We start from the raw sequence: 17,002 nt of genomic DNA on the forward strand, positions 1-17,002 counted from the left end.
ATTTTCATACAGCTTGTGAGCTAAGAATAGTTTTTACATTTTTAAGGGATTATAAAAAAAGGACAACAAAAAGCAAGAGTATACGACAGACACTCTGAGTGGCCCACAAAGCCTAAAATACCTACTATCTGGCCCTTTACAAAAAAGGTCTGCTGACCCCTGCTTAGAACAGTGTGGTCCCATAGAAATGTAACAGGAGCTACAAGTGCATGCCACATATATAATTTTAAATTGTCTAGTAGCTGACTTTTAAAAGTAAGCAGAAACAGATTTTCATTTATTTTTACCCCCAAATATTCAAGATATCATTTCAACATGTAATCAGTATAAAGAAGTTGTTGAGATACTTTTTCTGGCACTCATTTTTTGAAATCTGGTATCAACTTTACCCTTACAACACATCTCAGTTTGGACTAGCTCCATTTCAAAGGCTCAATAGCCACATGTAGCTAATAGCTACCATATTAGACAACACAGGTTTGGAAGCCTGTGTTATAAGTTAAAAAGACTCCCGACCAATCCAACAAAAGGGACAGGTTAGTTGATATCAGTGCTTTCTACCTTCTTCTGAGCAACAACTCTAAGGTTAGGCTGACTTTGATCATATAAAAGTATAAAACTTACATAAAGCCATCTTGGTCTCAGTAACATCTCTTAAATTCTCTGGAGTTGTGGGGATGACTGCTGATACACAGCCCCAACAAGAGTTTTATCTTTAGAGAAGTTTGAGTCCCTGACTATTGTAGGATTTTAGATAACATAAGGCTGGGTTTTATACCTGACATAGTTACAGTAAGCACAGTAGGTATTTTGTCATATTGATGCCCACTCATGTGAGAAACTTAACTCTATCCCAGAAGGGTATTTCAGCCCTATCACAGTCATAAAAAATGAATATAGGTATTTATTTGCTTTGGATCTGTAATGTTCTCTGCTCTCAGTCTTCAGGTGGTTTTTAAAACCTGCTTGCTTTCCAGAACTTGGAAAGGAGAGTGACACATACCTCCGGCAGATGTCTACTTCACAAATCCTAGAAAAACCAAAGGTGGAACAACATATCAAGCCGGAAGCAGAAAAGCTGAAGGTACCGGCTCCTAAAAGTCGAGGTTTCTCCATTCCCGAGGCAGATAACTCTGAATGTTTGGTCTTTTGCTCAGGTTATAACGCTCTCTTAGAGAGTTAGGGGCTGTCACTGAAATTAGAGTGACATCCCAATCACCTCACACACTTGTGACAGAGACTGTAGAGGTTTGAAAAGTTCGTTTTATTTTGGCTTTTTTTTTTTCACATATGCAATATGAAGAAATTATGTGGCTTTTTCCCCAAACAACAAAATCACTGTGGTCTGTATTGCTTATCACATGCTAAGCACTACGCCAAGCACCATGTCAAGTACTTTATATCCGCACTTCTAAGACACAAACATGTGCAGAGGAATCACCTGGGATCTTGTTGAGATGCAGATTCTGCTTCTGTAGGTCAGGGGTGAGGCCTGAGACTCTGCATTTCTAACAAGCTCCCAGATAATGCAAGCACTGCCAGTCCTTGAACTTCAAGTTGAGTAGCAAAACTTTATTTGGATACACTAATGTAATCCTCTCTATAATCTCAGGAGATCCTGTTATTATCACTATTTAAAGATGAGAAACCGAGGCACAAATAGTAATTTGCCCAAGGTCACAACAGCTAGGAAGTGGCAAAGCCCAGCCCTTACTCTAAAGACTACATTGTATAACCTCCTGCACTTAACAAGTTTAAATGTAACAAAGCACAAGTCTCATTTCGTTTTATTGTTAAATCTAAAACACACAATACTATAGTTTTCTGTCTAAAATGGTATTCATAACATGAAGGTTTTATTATTCATAATTGGAAGTTTTATTAAACATTTGAGAATTTATATGATCTTATTCCACACATATTGTTACTTCCTGCCCCCACCCCCCCTAGTCAATTCCAAAAGGCTGCTTGAAGCATGTGGTCAGACAACTGCAAATTTTTTGCTACCCTTCCCAAATAATTCAAAAATGCACCGTGCACCCAGGGTGTGTGTGGTTAGTGTGAAGAAAGGGGTGCAGGGTGCAAATCTGAATTCGAGTAGTCAGAAACTGCATCTAAATCCTTGCTACTTGGGTATGCTACTTTGAAGTATGGTCTCTGGACCAGCAGCATCAGTAGCACGTGGGAACTGGGTAGAAATGCAGAATCTTAGGCCTTGCCCCAGATCTGCTTAATCAGAATCTGCATTTTAACTGGAACACCAGATGACCATATGCATTTTAAAATTTGAAACCACTGCTCTAAATCACGACTTGATTTAGATTCATTCCAATACCAGAGTCTTTAGAGGGTCGTGATCTTTAAGAAAACGAGAGAAAACAATGTCTTTCCTAAGCAGATGTTTTATTTTCCTCTCTGGTGCACTGCTGCCGCGGCATCTGGTAGGGCCCCGTCCCTCCCAAGCCTACCACCGGCGCCTCCCGGGCAGGACCCGAAGGGTGAGGGGCCTGCACTGCCCCGCACTGCGACAGCGGCAGCCGGGCAGACCGCCACACCCCTCCCGCGGCCAGCAGCGTTTTATTTACTCCACAGGGCCGATGCGCCACGCGGAAGGCCGCACGTGGGCACCGGCCGCGCGGCTTCCAGCCCGGGAGGCACTAGGCAGGAGAAGACAAAAGAAAGCCTGGGGCGACGCAGGGCCTTCCGCTCCGGCCCTGGGCACCGCGGGCTTGAGCCTTAGGCCCGAGGCCCTCACCTTCAGCACCAAGTCGGTCAGGTACACTGCAGTCCAGCCACCCACCACTGCCACCACCAGCGACACCGGAATCATGGCGGCGGCAGCGGCAGAGGGAAGGCGAGCCCTGTTGTCCTCCTCCCTGCGCCGCAAACAGCCGACCACGCCGCGCCTTACAGCCCCAGCATCCGCACGGGAACCAAGCTACAGCCGGCTCCTTTCCCGCGGTGGCGATGTTTCTCTCCGGACTCTTCCGGCGGGCACACACGGGCGGGCTCGGGAATACCGGAAAATGGCGCGGGGGCTTATTTTTGTGGGACGTTTGGGCGCCGCCGTCCAGGCAGCAGCTCGGTTATGGGGCCTAGCCTTGTAGCTATTTCTTAGGCTTTGGCCTTCCCTGTTGTCTGCTCTCCGTTCTCGCCAGTTCTGGTCTGGGGTTTGCTGTTCCTTTTAATCTAGCGAGGGTTTGGGGATGATCTGAAGTAATAATCGTCTACCTCCCCGACCCTGTCATAGGTATCCAGATTTAAATTAATTGTGGTTGATTCCTTTTTATCGAAATGTAATTTACATATAGCGAAATCATACATATAGATCTCAGTTGTCCATTTCAATGACTTTTGATAAATGTATATATCCATGTACCCTAATCAAAATAGAGGAATATTTCTTTCTCCGGAATTTCCTTCTCGCGTCCCTTCCCAGTCAATCTTCCCTTCCCCCCACGTTCTGATTTTTTTTTAACCTTATTTAAATAGAATGATGCAATAGGTCCTCTTTGTGTCTGGGTTATTTCAATCAACATGTTTTTGGCATTTATTCATGTTGATTAAATTAGTTTCTTTTTTCAACTTTTTCCAGTATAAAATTTAAGATTGGTGCTAACAGTTAAAAATTGGAGCTCTGAACATCTATGCATTTTAATGTTGATAATATACCTGATTATATATTGAACTAGGGCAATGGTTTTCACCCTTGACTGCACATTAGGAACACCAAGTGGCTTTTAAAATTCCAGATGCCTATTCAGTAGCTTAGATCAATTAAACCAGAAGCTCATTGGGACCCAAGCAAGCTCCTTAGGTCATTGCACTGTGCAGCCTAGATTGAGAACCACTGAACTAGATAATCTCTAACAGGAAGGAAAACTAATATTGTTTTTCTGTATTCTATTAATGTTCATCTTTAAAAGTTATTTAACTTTCCTGGAAAAGCATCATTAGCAATAATATTATACTAATACCAAAATATAGAGAACATAATAGTATCTTAAGAACAAGTATAAATGGACCCTTAACCCTTTTCCAAGTGAAAATACCAGAAAGCTGTATTACAGATATTGCTAATTTGCCTCTATCTCTCATACTTTTCCTAAAGTTTTAATCACTTAGCAAAGTGTTTTTCCAGCTTCAAGAAGTCTTATGATTCAGTTTTACATCTGTTTGTGTATATGTGTTGTTATAAGTGGCTTCAATTTTCTTTGGACATAGCTGAGTATAAATTATATATGTAAAGTTTATATTCAAGTACCCTGTGACTCCACAGGTTTCCATATACAAGTGTCCCAAAAGTCTTAGTGCTGTTTTAAGCTTTGATAATTTCTGAAGTATAAATGCTATGAACTTGCAAAAACCATCACGTGTAAAGTTTATTTAAATTTCTTATATGCTTATTTCATTTTGTGATTTTTAAAAAATTTTAAGTTTTACATTTTTTAGTCCCTCTAACAGTAGATGGCAAATGTTGACTGAAACAAAAAATTAAAATACATTTACTGTTCAAAAATTCACAAAACCAAATAAACATAAAGGAAATTTGAATAATTTTACTTTCAAATGATGTTTTGTGTAAGTTCATAGAATTTATACTTCTGAAATTGTTAAAGCTTAAAACTAAAGAATATTGGTACACTATTGTGTTCGATCTGACCTTTGTTTGCTCATATATGACTCATAGTTTTTTACAATATTCTTCCCTGGGAGGAGAATATTAATTTAAGAATTGAAATGGCTTCTCTTTGGTTAGCCTGAAGCCTTGTCTGGACCACTTACTGGGACAAGTACCAGCTACCATGTGGCTATCTGATAGCCCAAAGTATATAGGAAATGAGTTGATTGTGCTTTTCTGTTTCCAGCTTAAAAATTAAGTTATTCAGCTGACTTGGTATTCTCATCAGGGACCCAGCAGTCAAAACAGAGCACTGAATTGAATCCTGCTGGTTGCTGGAATTTTAGCAGTAGCAGAAGCTAGCTGGTGGCAGCAGAAGAGACAAGATAGAGGATGCAAAATGGCAGCAAAGAACACCTGAATTCTAGAAGATCAAGGTATTCTTCCGTAGAATAAATTTGTGACTTAATTTACAAATCATTTCAGGTTTCTCTGAAGTAACTATTTTAAATAAAGGACACATAGCCAAGTATTTATTCCTATCATTTTTATTTAGTATATTATTTTTAGAGAGGGCACCAAATATATATTTTGGCTGAATGCAAAGCAGCTTCATGTTAAAAATCAATATTTGGCTGAAGCAGAATATCACCATCCTGTAATAAACTTTGGCAATAAAAGAATAGACATGAAATATAAAAATTAAAAATTAAATTTTTGTATTAACATTACAGTTTTATTATTGAAATGTTAGTGTTCAATTAGCCATTCCACAATGTATATGTATTTCAAAACAATGTGTTGTACATGATAAATATATACAATTTTTATTTATCAATTGAAAAAATATTAGTATTCAAATTTTCTTTAAAATTTTGAGATGGGATCTCACTATATTGCCCAGGCTGGCCTCAAACTCCTTGTCTTAAGTGATCCTCCCGCCTCAGCCTCCCAATAGCTAGGACTATAGGCGTGCATCACCATGCCTGGCTAGTATTTTCAATTTTTTCAATTGTCAGTTTTTAAAGTCTGACATTGCATTCAGGAATATTTATTTCTCATCAATGTAAGCTGATAGTTTGTTTCTGGGGTCATTATAGTCTACATTTATGACACCAACACTAAATTGCACCAGCCAGGATAAGCTAGGTTATGCTTTGGAAACAAACCCTAAAGTCCAGTGCCTTAAAACAAATATTTATTTTTTGTTTGTGCTGCATATCCATCATAAACTGGCAGGATGTGCCGGTGGGAGGAGGGTAGCAGGCTGATGGAGACTCCACCGTTTTATCATGTCCACATCTCAAGATGAGGCTTAGGGTTTACCAGGGTAGGGAAAGAGTGGACTAGGGAGTCTACCACTGACAGTGAAATGCTATAGCCCAGATATGCACATGTTACTTCCACCCATGTTCCATTAGTCAAAACTAGTCAAATAGCTTTGCCTCACTTAAAGGTCAGGGGAAGTACAATCCCCAGTACACCTAGAAGTAGAGAAGAATATTCCCAGAAAGAAACACTAGTGCTGTCTACAACATAAGTAGATGCTCACTTTTACCTAAGGAGGATACAGTGGCAGATAATATTTGGTTAGCTGTGCCATTATGGGATACTGCTAGTGTTGATGGTGCCACAAAATTATTAAGCTTTTCTTTTTGTTTAATAGGAACTGAGTAAGGTAAAGATTCATCTCCACTTAAGATCCTAGTCTTGGTATTGTTGCTGATGGTGGTGTAGTTTGATTGAAGTAGTCCCACAAATGGAAGCTTCAAGTACCAGTTGAAGAAAATATTTTCTGAATCTTTTCAGAAAGTGTTGTCCTCACTTATATTTTTCATTTCATATATATGTGTATTTTTTTTGTTTGCACTTGGCGCTTTACACAGTCACTTGAATAAAATTTGTCCTTAAACCTTGGTTCTACCAATGTGTTACCTTACTACATTCTGAGTAATTTCTTGAAATCTTTCAGTTCATTAATTCTCACTTCAACTGTGTCTAATCTGCTGTTTTAATCAGTCTATTCATTTTCTAATTCAAATTATTTTATTTTTTATTTCTTGAAATTGTTTGTTTTTGTTTCAAATATGATTTGCTATTTTTTAACTCTGTCTTGTTCCTTAGTCATACTTTCAATTCTACATATTAAACATGTTCATTATATTTTATGTATCTGATAATTCCAGTATCTGTAGTATCTGCATGTCTGGTCCTTTGTTTTTGTTAACTGTCGCTTATAGTGACTTGTGGTTTTTTTTTTTCTTTTTCATTGCAAACTATGCATTGCAAACCATGTTTGTTGAGACTCTATCTGGTCCAAGTACTTAATGCCTGGGCTTAAGGTAAGTTCCTCCAGAGAGGATTGACATTTGTTTTTGCCAAGTACCTAGGGTTCTTATTAGCCTGGGATCACTTAAACTAAATCATTAACGTGGGGTTTTTCTTTAGGTCACAATTTTAGGTTCAGGATTAGAAGCATGGCGTCCAGTTGTGGTAGGCTGTTCTGAAATGGCCCCTGGTGACCCCTGCCTCTTGGTATTCATGCCTTGTGTAATCCACTCCCCCTGTATGCGTTGGCTGGACCTAGTGATATGCTTCTAACAAATATTTGATAGAATACAGCAAAAATGATGGTCTATGATTTCTGTGATTAGGTTATAAAAGACTGCGACTTCTGTCTTGCTTATTCTCTTTCTCTGACTCTCCTCACTTGCTCGCTCTGATGAAGCAGGCTACTATGTTGTGAGCTGCTCTGTAGAGAGGCCCAGGTGGCAAAGAGCTGAAGGCAGCCTCCTGCCCATAGCCAGCAAGGAGCTGAAGGCTGTTGGATCAACAGCCTGTGAGAAGCAGAACCCTGCCCACAAGCACACAAGTGAGCTTGGAAGCAGATCCTTCCCCAGCTGGGCCTTGAGATGACTGCCATCCCCGCCAACACCTTGACTCCCACCTGTGAGAGACCCTGAGCCAGAAGACCCAGCTAAGCCATGCACAGATTCCTGACCCACAGAAATGGTGAGATATTAAATGTTACTGTTTCAAGTCACTAAGTTTTGCAGTAATTTGTTATTCAGCAGTGGATAACTAATATACCAATCAAGAGTGGCCATAGTCTGCCTCTATTATGTATAGGCTTAGCCATATCTGGATCACTCTTTCCAGTTATGGCCATCAATCCTTAAGAAGCATACTGGAACAAGCCAGAAAGTACTCTAAGGAAGACTGTTGTAGGGCTGGTGGTGGTGGTAAAATGTCTGAAAAATATGTCATATGAAGAACAGGTGAATGAATTGTGTGTGTTATACCTAAAAAATTGACCTATGATAACTTTTCAAATGTTTAAAAACATGGTAGAAAAGAAGCCAGAACTAAGAGCAACAGAAATTAGTAAGACTTACAGACCTCAAACCTCCTGGAGGCCAGTTTATAATCAGAAGATTTCATAGGAGACTTTTTTCTCTTCCATATATAGCCAAGGCCAAGAGAGGCAAATTTCTTTAAGTTCACGCTCTGGGAGTGGTTGGTTTGTTCTGATTCACCCTCTGATGGTCAGTTTCCAAGTCTTTGAGCTTTATCATCTGTCCCCACTGAAGGCCTGTTAAAACAGCAGCTCTGGGCCACCTAAGATCAGCAAATGGCATCAGGGCAGCTATCAGCTTTAGAGCTCACTTCCCTCTCTTAGATTTATGTTTTTTCATCCTGTATTTTTTTTTTTTTTAACCTCTGAGGATTTCTTTTACTTTTCACCGTCTTAACTGTGCATTTAGGAAATCTTTAAAATATTTTATCTAATATTTTGGGTATTTTTGTACTAGGAGGGTTTTTTCAGGATGATTCCTAGGCCATGTTGCTGGAAATGGAAGTCCCTATGGATTTGACTTTTTAAAACTGTGCTAAAGTATACATAACATAAAAATTTGCCTTTTAGCCATTTTTAAGTGTACAATTCAGTGTTAATGCCTGAGTTGCATAACCATCATCATTATCTATTTCTAGACCTTTTTTTATCTTCCCAAACAGAAATTCTATACCCATTAAAGAGCAACTTCCCATTCCTCCTCCCCCCCAGCCCCTGGTAACCTCCTGTGGACCTGTTTTAAAGGGAGAAGTTACTGCAGATCTTTGAGAATATATCTGCAGAAGCCCAGGTAGTCTCAGACCCAAAGTTGAGAAAAAATGGTCAAAGACTAGAAATTTAACATCCTGGAATTACACCAGGAAAGTGCTACTGATTATCACTGTGCTCACTGTGCCCATGTCCAGTGCCTTTTAAAGTTGAAACGTGCTGACAATATTTATATTTAAGAAAGTACAATTGGTTTCTTCTGTCAATCTCCAGATGCCATGCTGCTTCTCAATTTTATCTTTACAATTTTCAGAAAAAAAAAAAAATCCAAAAATCATCCTGCATGGAATACCTGGTACAGGCTAGTAGATACTGTTAAGAAGAACAAGACAAAAGCTTCCTACACTTTAGGTGAAGGGTCAGTTATTTGTACTGTTACAGCAAGTGTTACAGGGAGTGTTCCCGGGGACTAACCAAGCGGCACACGGAGAGTTGGAGAATCAAGGTTTATTTGCCAGCGGGCTCAGATGGGTCTCGCTACCAAATTCTGAGCCCCTTCTACCCAATTTTTCCCACTTTTATTAAGTTGGGGTGATCCAAGGGCTGGGGTCTCAGGTGACTAATGCCCGCCAGGTAACCGGTTAGGTTGGTTGCTACACCAGGTAATAGGTTTAGTGTTATGCTGATGTGCCAGGTAATAGGTTAGTATTATGCTGATGTGCCAGGTGTTAGGTTAGTATTATGCTAATGCGGGTCTTCCGTGAGGGGTGGGGGTCTCAGGTGGCTGCTGTGCTAAGCAATAGATGGGGGTTTTCCTTATCAGTACTGGTACACAATCATTAAAAAGAAATAACAACTCAGTGGTATCTTTTCTCTAGGGAGGGTCAATTAACTTTATAACTGAGGATGTGTGAGAGGACAAAATATATTACTGGCTAAACATTCTTCACTTCTCTCCTCATAACTGTCTAGTAAAGAGAATTTTGTCTTTTTTATTCTTTTCTGCATCTTTCGTTATGCAGAATTAGGAGAACAAGATGGACTTAGGAAGAGGTGGGCAAGAGGAAAGGATTTAGCAAAAAGCCAAGTCAAGGCTGGTATTAAGATTGAAAGAAAGGAAAGTTGAAGGAAAAACTACCTGCCTGATACCAGATAGAGTTTTAGGGTTTGGTCAGTGAGAGGTACTGTAGCAGAATTGGGGAAAAGAAAAAAGCTGACTTAAGATGGCTGCTGTCACTTATTGTTTGGATGGCCTTTAATGCTCTTTGTTGTTTTTGTGGTTTTCTTTTACTTTGAGATGTTACTCATGTACATTCAGGTGCACAATCTTAAGAGTTGAGCTCAGTGCATTTTTACATGGGTCTATACCTGTGTCACCGCCACCCAAATCAAAATACAGACATAACAGCACCCAGTGTATCTTCTTCTCACCCCTTTCAACAATCCCCCCACTCGCCCTAAGAAGTAACCACTCTCCTGGTTTCTATCACCGTAGATTAGTTTTTGTCTGTTTTGTGACTTCATAAAAATGGAATCATATAGTCAGTATGCACTCTTTTGCGTCGGATTTCTTTCAATATTACAAGATTGATCAAAATTGTTTTATGTAGCAAAAACAGGGTTTTTAAATCACTGTGTAGTATTTCATAGATTATTTATCTATTCTATAGTTGATGGACATTTGGATGTTCCATTGTTTGGCTATTATGAATAAGAGTGCTAGAAACATTCTTGTCTATATATGAGTGGACATAATCACTCATTTATGTTGGCTGTGTGTCCAGGTGTGGAATTACAGCATGATAGAGTGGACATATCTGAATCTTTAGTTTCTGTTGTCAGATAGTTTTCTAAAATGGATGTATCAATGTACACTCCTACCACTAATACAAGAGTGTTCCAGTTGCTTTTTATCCTTGCCTAGACTTGATATTTTTAGTCCTTTAATTTTAGTCAACTTGAATGTTTTTGGAGGGGCACAAGAAGAGATTAGAAATCCTCTTAAATTATTTTGGTTATTAAACTCTGCTGCAGTATAAAGGATTCTATACATAAATTGGGCACATGAAGCCTTGGAAATTTTTATGGAAATCCATATGGGAAATCCATATGAGACCCGAGGATTTAGATTTGTGCAGATCCAGTTCAGCTGTTGAAGCAAGCACATATTCAAGAAGAACTGAAGAAGATCCTTGTGTTTTTTAAAGGTGAAACTTTATTCTGTAGAGCCAGAAGAGTGGCTCCTAAAAGAAAGGTGGTTCAACAGGAATTGTCTAAAGTTGGCAAAAAGAAATGCATCTTTTTGTTGGCTAGTTGTTAAACTTAAGTGTGCATCAAAATTACCTGGAAGCTTTGTTAAAACACCACTTGCAAGCCCCACTCCTAGAATTTCTCATTCAGTAGGTCTGGAGTAGAGTCAGAGAATCTGCATTTATTTATTTATTTATTTATTATTTCAGCATATTGTGAGGGTACAAAAGGTTAGTTACATATATTGTCCTTGTCCCCCCCCCTTTTTTTTTGAGACAGAGTCTTGCTCTGTTGCCCAGGCTAGAGTGCTGTGGCGTCAGCCTCGCTCACAGCAACCTGAAACTCCTGGGCTCAAGTGATCCTTCTGCCTCAGCCTCCCGAGTAGCTGGGACTACAGGCATGCGCCACCATGCCCGGCTAATTTTTTATATATAGATTTTTAGCTGTCCAAATCATTTCTTTCTATTTTTAGTAGAGATGGGGTCTTGCTCTTGCTCAGGCTGGTCTCGAACTCCTGACCTCTAGCGATCCACCCGCCTCGGCCTCCCAAAGTGCTAGGATTACAGGCATGAGCCACTGTCCCTGGCCGAGAATCTGCATTTCTAACAACTTCCTAGGTAATACCACTCCTGCTGGTCCTGGGACCCACAAAGTGAGAGCACTGAGTTTGTCTGTTGTAATAGTCCCAGTGAGAGGCGGTGTTGAAGGAGGTGAGAGGTAGTTAGATTTGGGATATATTATATTTGGAGGGGTATAGCCAATAAAACTTATTAAACATTGTGATCCTAGAATGTTCCTTAGGTAGGTTTCTTGTTTGTGTATTTTTTTTTTTAAGTTTTTTAAAATTTAAGAGCCAGTTCAGTTTTATTGTTAAATATACAAGCTCTAGGGTCAGATGGTCTGGGTTCAAATTGCAACTCTACTACATATTGGTTGTACAGTCTTACAAATTATTTCATTTATCATTTGTAAAATGTAGATAATATTAACAAGAGTTTTCTGCAAGGAACAAATGAGATACCTCCTACGAAACACTTCTCATGGTGCATGGAATATGGATTTTTAATTGGTTCAATTTGGGGCAAGAACATACTGCTTAGACATGACAATGAGGATTGTCAAAATAAGTGAGAAGAAAAATTTGCATTTATTTTATAATATTTTCTATAAGAAAATTTGCAGAAAGCTAATTTAAAATGTATTCATTTTTATTACTTTTACACAAAGCATAAATTGTGTTAATAATGATTCTAGTAGGTCATTTGAAAAATGTAGCTTGCACCTTGTCTTAGTCTGCTTTGTGCTGCTATAACAGAGTACCACAGACTAGGTACTTTATAAAGAACAGAAATTTATTTTTTCACAGTTCTGGAGGCCAGGAAGTTCAAGATCAAGGTACCAGCATGTGATGAAGGCCTTCTTGCTGGGTCCTCACATGGCTGAAGGCAAAAGGACATGAGAGCAAGAGGGGGCCGAACTCATCCTTTTAGAACAGCATGAATTGGCCGGGCGAGGTGGTTCACGTCTGTAATCCTAGCACTCTGGGAGGCCGAGGCGGACAGATTGTTTGAGCTCAGGCGTTTGAGACCAGCCTGAGCAAGAGTGAGACCCCCGTCTCTACTAAAAATAGAAAGAAATTATATGGACAGCTAAAAATATATATAGAAAAAATTAGCGGGGCATGGTGGCACACGCCTGTAGTCCCACCTACTTGGGAGGCTGAGACAGGCTATCGCTTGAGCCCAGGAGTTTGAGATTGCTGTGAGCTAGGCTGATGCCACGGCACTCTAGCCCGGGCAACAGAGTGAGACTCTGTCTCAAAAAAAAAAAAAAAAAAAAAGCTGTGACTGACAAAAAACAAAAACAAAACTCCATTTTAAAATTAAATAAATAAATAAATAGAACAGCATGAATGTCACCCATGAGGGTAAAGCCCTTATGGCCCAATTACTTCCCACAGGTCCCACCTCCCTACACTGCCACAATGGCAATCAAATTTCAACATGAGTTTTGGAGGGAAAAAACATTAAAACCATAGCACACCTTTTGTGTAAATTCTGTACAATATTCTGTATGATATTTACAATGGACATTTTATCCATTTGGATTTAATAGGTTTTACTAAGAACTGCAAACTAGATAGCAGCTGTACTTAGCACTTGCAATTCTTCATCTACTTGTTTAGTTATCTTATCAGTGACACAATTAAAAATTGCTGAATTAGGCGGGCTCACGCCTGTAATCCTAGCACTCTGGGAGGCCGAGGCGGGTGGATCGCTCGAGGTCAGGAGTTCGAGACCAGCCTGAGCAAGAGCAAGACCCCGTCTCTACTAAAAATAGAAAGACAGTATATGGACAACTAAAAATCTATATAGAAAAAATTAGCCGGGCATAGTGGTGCATGCCTGTAGTCCCAGCTACTCACTCGGGAGGCTGAGGCAGTAGGATTGCTTAAACCGAAGAGTCTGAGGTTGCTGTGAGCTAAGCTGACGCCACGGCACTCACTCTAGCCTGGGCAACAAAGTGAGACTCTGTCTCAACAAAAAAAAAAAACAAAAAAAAATTGCTGAACTATTATCCATTCAGCTATAAAACTGCCAAAGGTCAAATGCTATGATACTGGCTTGTGGCATCTTGACAGGCCAAAGCAAATGATGCAAAAGTTTTGAAATGTTTTCAGAGCTCAGCAAAATTTTGTCCAAGGAAATTTTTCATGCAGGAAACATGATGCAAACATCTATTTTTTCTTACCCTCTCAGAAAATGGAATTGTACACAATATAATAATACATAATTCCAACAAAATCTCCTGCATTCAATTAGCTATAAAAAGAGCTAACCATCAAAAGGCAATCATCTGTAGCAAAAGCGTTTTTATCTTTGTAGATGTCAATAAAGGTTTCATTTCTTTTGAAAAATAGGCTAAGATTATTTTCCAGCAAAATATAAAGGCTCCTTGCATGATATAATGACCCAGGTTTGTTATTTTCTGTTGCAGTGGGTCTTAAGTGAAGATGCACATTAGAATCCCTAGATGCAAGGCTGGGACTCAGGCTGGAGTGTGGCTGTGTTTATATTTACATATTTCCTAGGCTTCAATGGGACTTCCATTTTGGGCCATGTGGCAGTTTGGTTAATCTGAAAACCCTTTTGCTATAGAACACCTAGAAGTACCAGATAAAATCAGGCAAATATTTTATGGCCTAGGATGTGATCAATCTTAGAGAATGTTCTGTGAGTTAATGAAAAGAATGTATATTCAGTAGTTTTGGGGTAGGATGTTCTGTAAGTATCTGTTAGGCCTATTTGTTCTAGAGTCCTGTTTAAGTCCATTGTGTCTTTGTTTATTTTCTGTTTGGAGGATCTGTCCCATTCTGTCAGTGGGGTGTTGAAGTCCCTGGCTATTGTAATGCTGCTGTTTATCACTTTGTTTAGATCAAGTAGGGTTTGCTTTATTAATCTGGGTGTACCTGTGTTAGGTGCATAAATATTTAGGATCATTATGTCTTCCTGTGGAATTGTTCCCTTCACCATTATATAATGACCATCTTTGTCTTTCTTTACTTTCGCTGATTTGCAGTCTATGCTGTCTGATATGAGAATGGCTATACCAGCTTTCTTTTGGTTTCTATTTGCATGGAATATTGTTTTCCATCCCTTCACCTTGAGTCTGAATGAGTCCTTGTGGGTTAGATGCATTTCCTGGAGATAGCAGATATTTGGCTTGCATTTTTTTTTTTTTTTTTGAGACAGAGTCTCACTCTGTTACCCGGCCTAGAGTGCCATGGTGTCAGCCTAGCTCACAGCAACCTCAAACTCCTGGGCTCAAGCTATCCTCCTGCCTCAGCCTCCCGAGTAGCTGGGCCTACAGGCATGCGCCACCATGCCTGGCTAATTTTTCTATATATATATTTTTTAGCTGTCCATATAATTTTTTTCTATTTTTAGTAGAGACGGAGTCTCACTCTTGCTCAGGCTGGTCTAAAACTCCTGAGCTCAAGCGATCCTCCTGCCTCGGCCTCCCAGAGTGCTAGGATTACAGGTGTGAGCCACTGCGCCCGGCCTGGCTTGCATTTTTTTTATCCATTCAGCCAGCCCATGCCTCTTTGGTGGGGAGTTCAAGCCACTCACATTTATTGAAAGAGTTGATAAGTGGGGTGAATTTCTGTTTAGCCCGTTGCATAGAACGTTATTGCTTTGTTTTACCTTTTGAGCCATTGTGGTATCTGGGCTCTGAACTTTAGCTTTTGGATGGTTTTACACTGGTGGGTGTCTGTTGTGCTGATTGGTATATAATGCAGATCTGAGTACTTCCTGCAGGGCAGGTCTGGTCTTGACAAATTCCCTCAGTGTTTGCTGGTCTGAGAAAGTCTTTATTTCTCCCTCACATAAGAAACTTAATTTTGCAGGATACAAAATTCTATGCTGGCCATTATTCTATTTGAGAAGACCGAGAATGGAGCCCCAATCCCTTCTGGCTTGTAAGGTCTCAGTTGAGAAGTCTGCAGTTAGTTTGCTGGGTTTTCCTTTGTTACTTACCTGATACGTTTGCCTTACAGTTCATAGGAATTCCTCTTTTGTGTTAACTTTGGCCAGTTATATGGCATGGTGATTGCCTCTTGGCAATGAATCTCCCAGCTTCTAGGCAAAGCCGCCAGGGAGAGGCTGTAGTGGTTTCACCCAGTCACAAATCTTCCCTCCTTGCCTCCCCGCCCCCAGCAATGCGATTGAGACCTGGACATAAGGGATCTGTCTTGTGGGCCTGTCCCCAGGTCCCTGAAGATCAATCCCTGACCATGCCAGGGAGAAGTGTGCTTGTCCCGAGTCGCCCACAGAGTGCCCAAGCAGGTTTGATGTCCCTCTGCTTTGGGGCATGCCCCACACTGATGGAGTCTCCAGGCATGCGGCACCAGGGAGAGCCGGTGGGCAGGGAGCTCACCGTCCAAGCACCCCTAAGTCCACTGCAGGGCCCCTAGAGGAAAGGTCTGAGCCCCATTCTCTGTGGAAGCCTCAGCGTGGTGGCTCTATTGTTTCTCTCAGTAGCCACAGGTGGGGGAGGGGAAGGGGAGAAAAGAATCTGGAAAGGTTTGAGCCCCACTCTATGTGGAAGGCCCAGTGTGGTGGATGCACTAACAGAGAGGAGAAGCAGTTCCTGCAAGCCCTGACTCAATCATCTCTCAGCAGCCACTGGTGGGGCAGGGGAAGGGGAGGAAAAGAGTTGAGTGGAAGAGCCAGCACTCTGGTTATCTCTGGCCCACTCTCCAGAAGGCAGCCCACCCAGAATTTCCACATTCAGGGGACACGTGGATCCCCCAGGGCCCACTGGCCCCCTGTGGCTCCCGCAGTCTGGGCCGGAGTTGGGAAATGTTTGTGTGGGAATGAGCAAGATGAAAACTAAGGGTCTGAGGCCCCCTGTGGAGGACAAAGGTGCACGGTGGGTGGAGAAGCAATGTGGCGCCTGCCATCTTGGCTCGGTTTTGCGGTGATGGGAAGTGACCCCAAGGGTGCCAGCTGTGTGGTGCTTCATCCTCAAGAAGCTCTTAGTTTACTGGTGGCAGCAGCTTTTGGGCTTGTGAGGGTAGAGGAGCTCTCCAGCTGCTCAGGAGCCCACTGACTGCCAGAGATATGGGGGAGGGAGAAATAAGCAGCTCCACCTACCCTTCTTGTTGGACTCCAAGTCCCTGGGGGTTGATCTCTGCCAATATCCTGCTCTTTCGTGTTCTGCTTCTAATTCTGGGGGCTAGAAGTCCCAGATCAAGGTGTCAGTGGGGTTGATTTCTTCTGAACCTCTTTCCTAGGCTTTCAGATGGCTGTCTTCTCTTCTCCCTGGGTCGAGTCTCCCAGGCAAATAGTTTAAATGCATAGTTAGGATTGTAAGGCTAATAGTTCAGGGCCAAAATTGGAACTGGACCTCCAATTCCACATGGTAAGCACATGCTGATACCTTATTTCCTCTGGCAGAAGAAGAGAGTACAGCAGGTCCTCGAATAACATCATTTTGTTTAACAACCTTTTGTTATAACATTAATGAGAAAAAAATCGATTCTGGGCCGGGACCACTGTCTGTGT

General features: G+C 41.0%; 2 protein-coding genes across 3 annotated transcripts in view; one reads left to right on the forward strand and one right to left on the reverse strand.

The window, feature by feature from the left end:
- The window catches only part of MBTPS2 (membrane bound transcription factor peptidase, site 2), a 54,018-nt gene extending 50,683 nt beyond the window's left edge, over nt 1-3,335 (reverse strand). For both annotated transcript variants that reach the window (XM_069464428.1, XM_069464429.1), the window contains exon 1: nt 2,756-3,335. In XM_069464428.1, the coding sequence (XP_069320529.1) occupies nt 2,756-2,830 (75 nt within the window). In that variant the 5' untranslated portion in view covers nt 2,831-3,335. The remainder of the gene's footprint in view (nt 1-2,755) is intronic.
- Nucleotides 3,336-7,233: 3,898 nt separating this feature from the next.
- SMPX (small muscle protein X-linked) overlaps nt 7,234-17,002 on the forward strand; it is a 122,590-nt gene continuing 112,821 nt past the window's right edge. Inside the window, exon 1 of the mRNA XM_069463053.1 lies at nt 7,234-7,633. The gene's annotated coding sequence lies outside the window, so the exon portion shown is untranslated. The remainder of the gene's footprint in view (nt 7,634-17,002) is intronic.

This window comes from Eulemur rufifrons, chromosome 30 (genome assembly GCF_041146395.1).
Source record: "Eulemur rufifrons isolate Redbay chromosome 30, OSU_ERuf_1, whole genome shotgun sequence".
Classification (NCBI taxonomy): domain Eukaryota; kingdom Metazoa; phylum Chordata; class Mammalia; order Primates; family Lemuridae; genus Eulemur; species Eulemur rufifrons.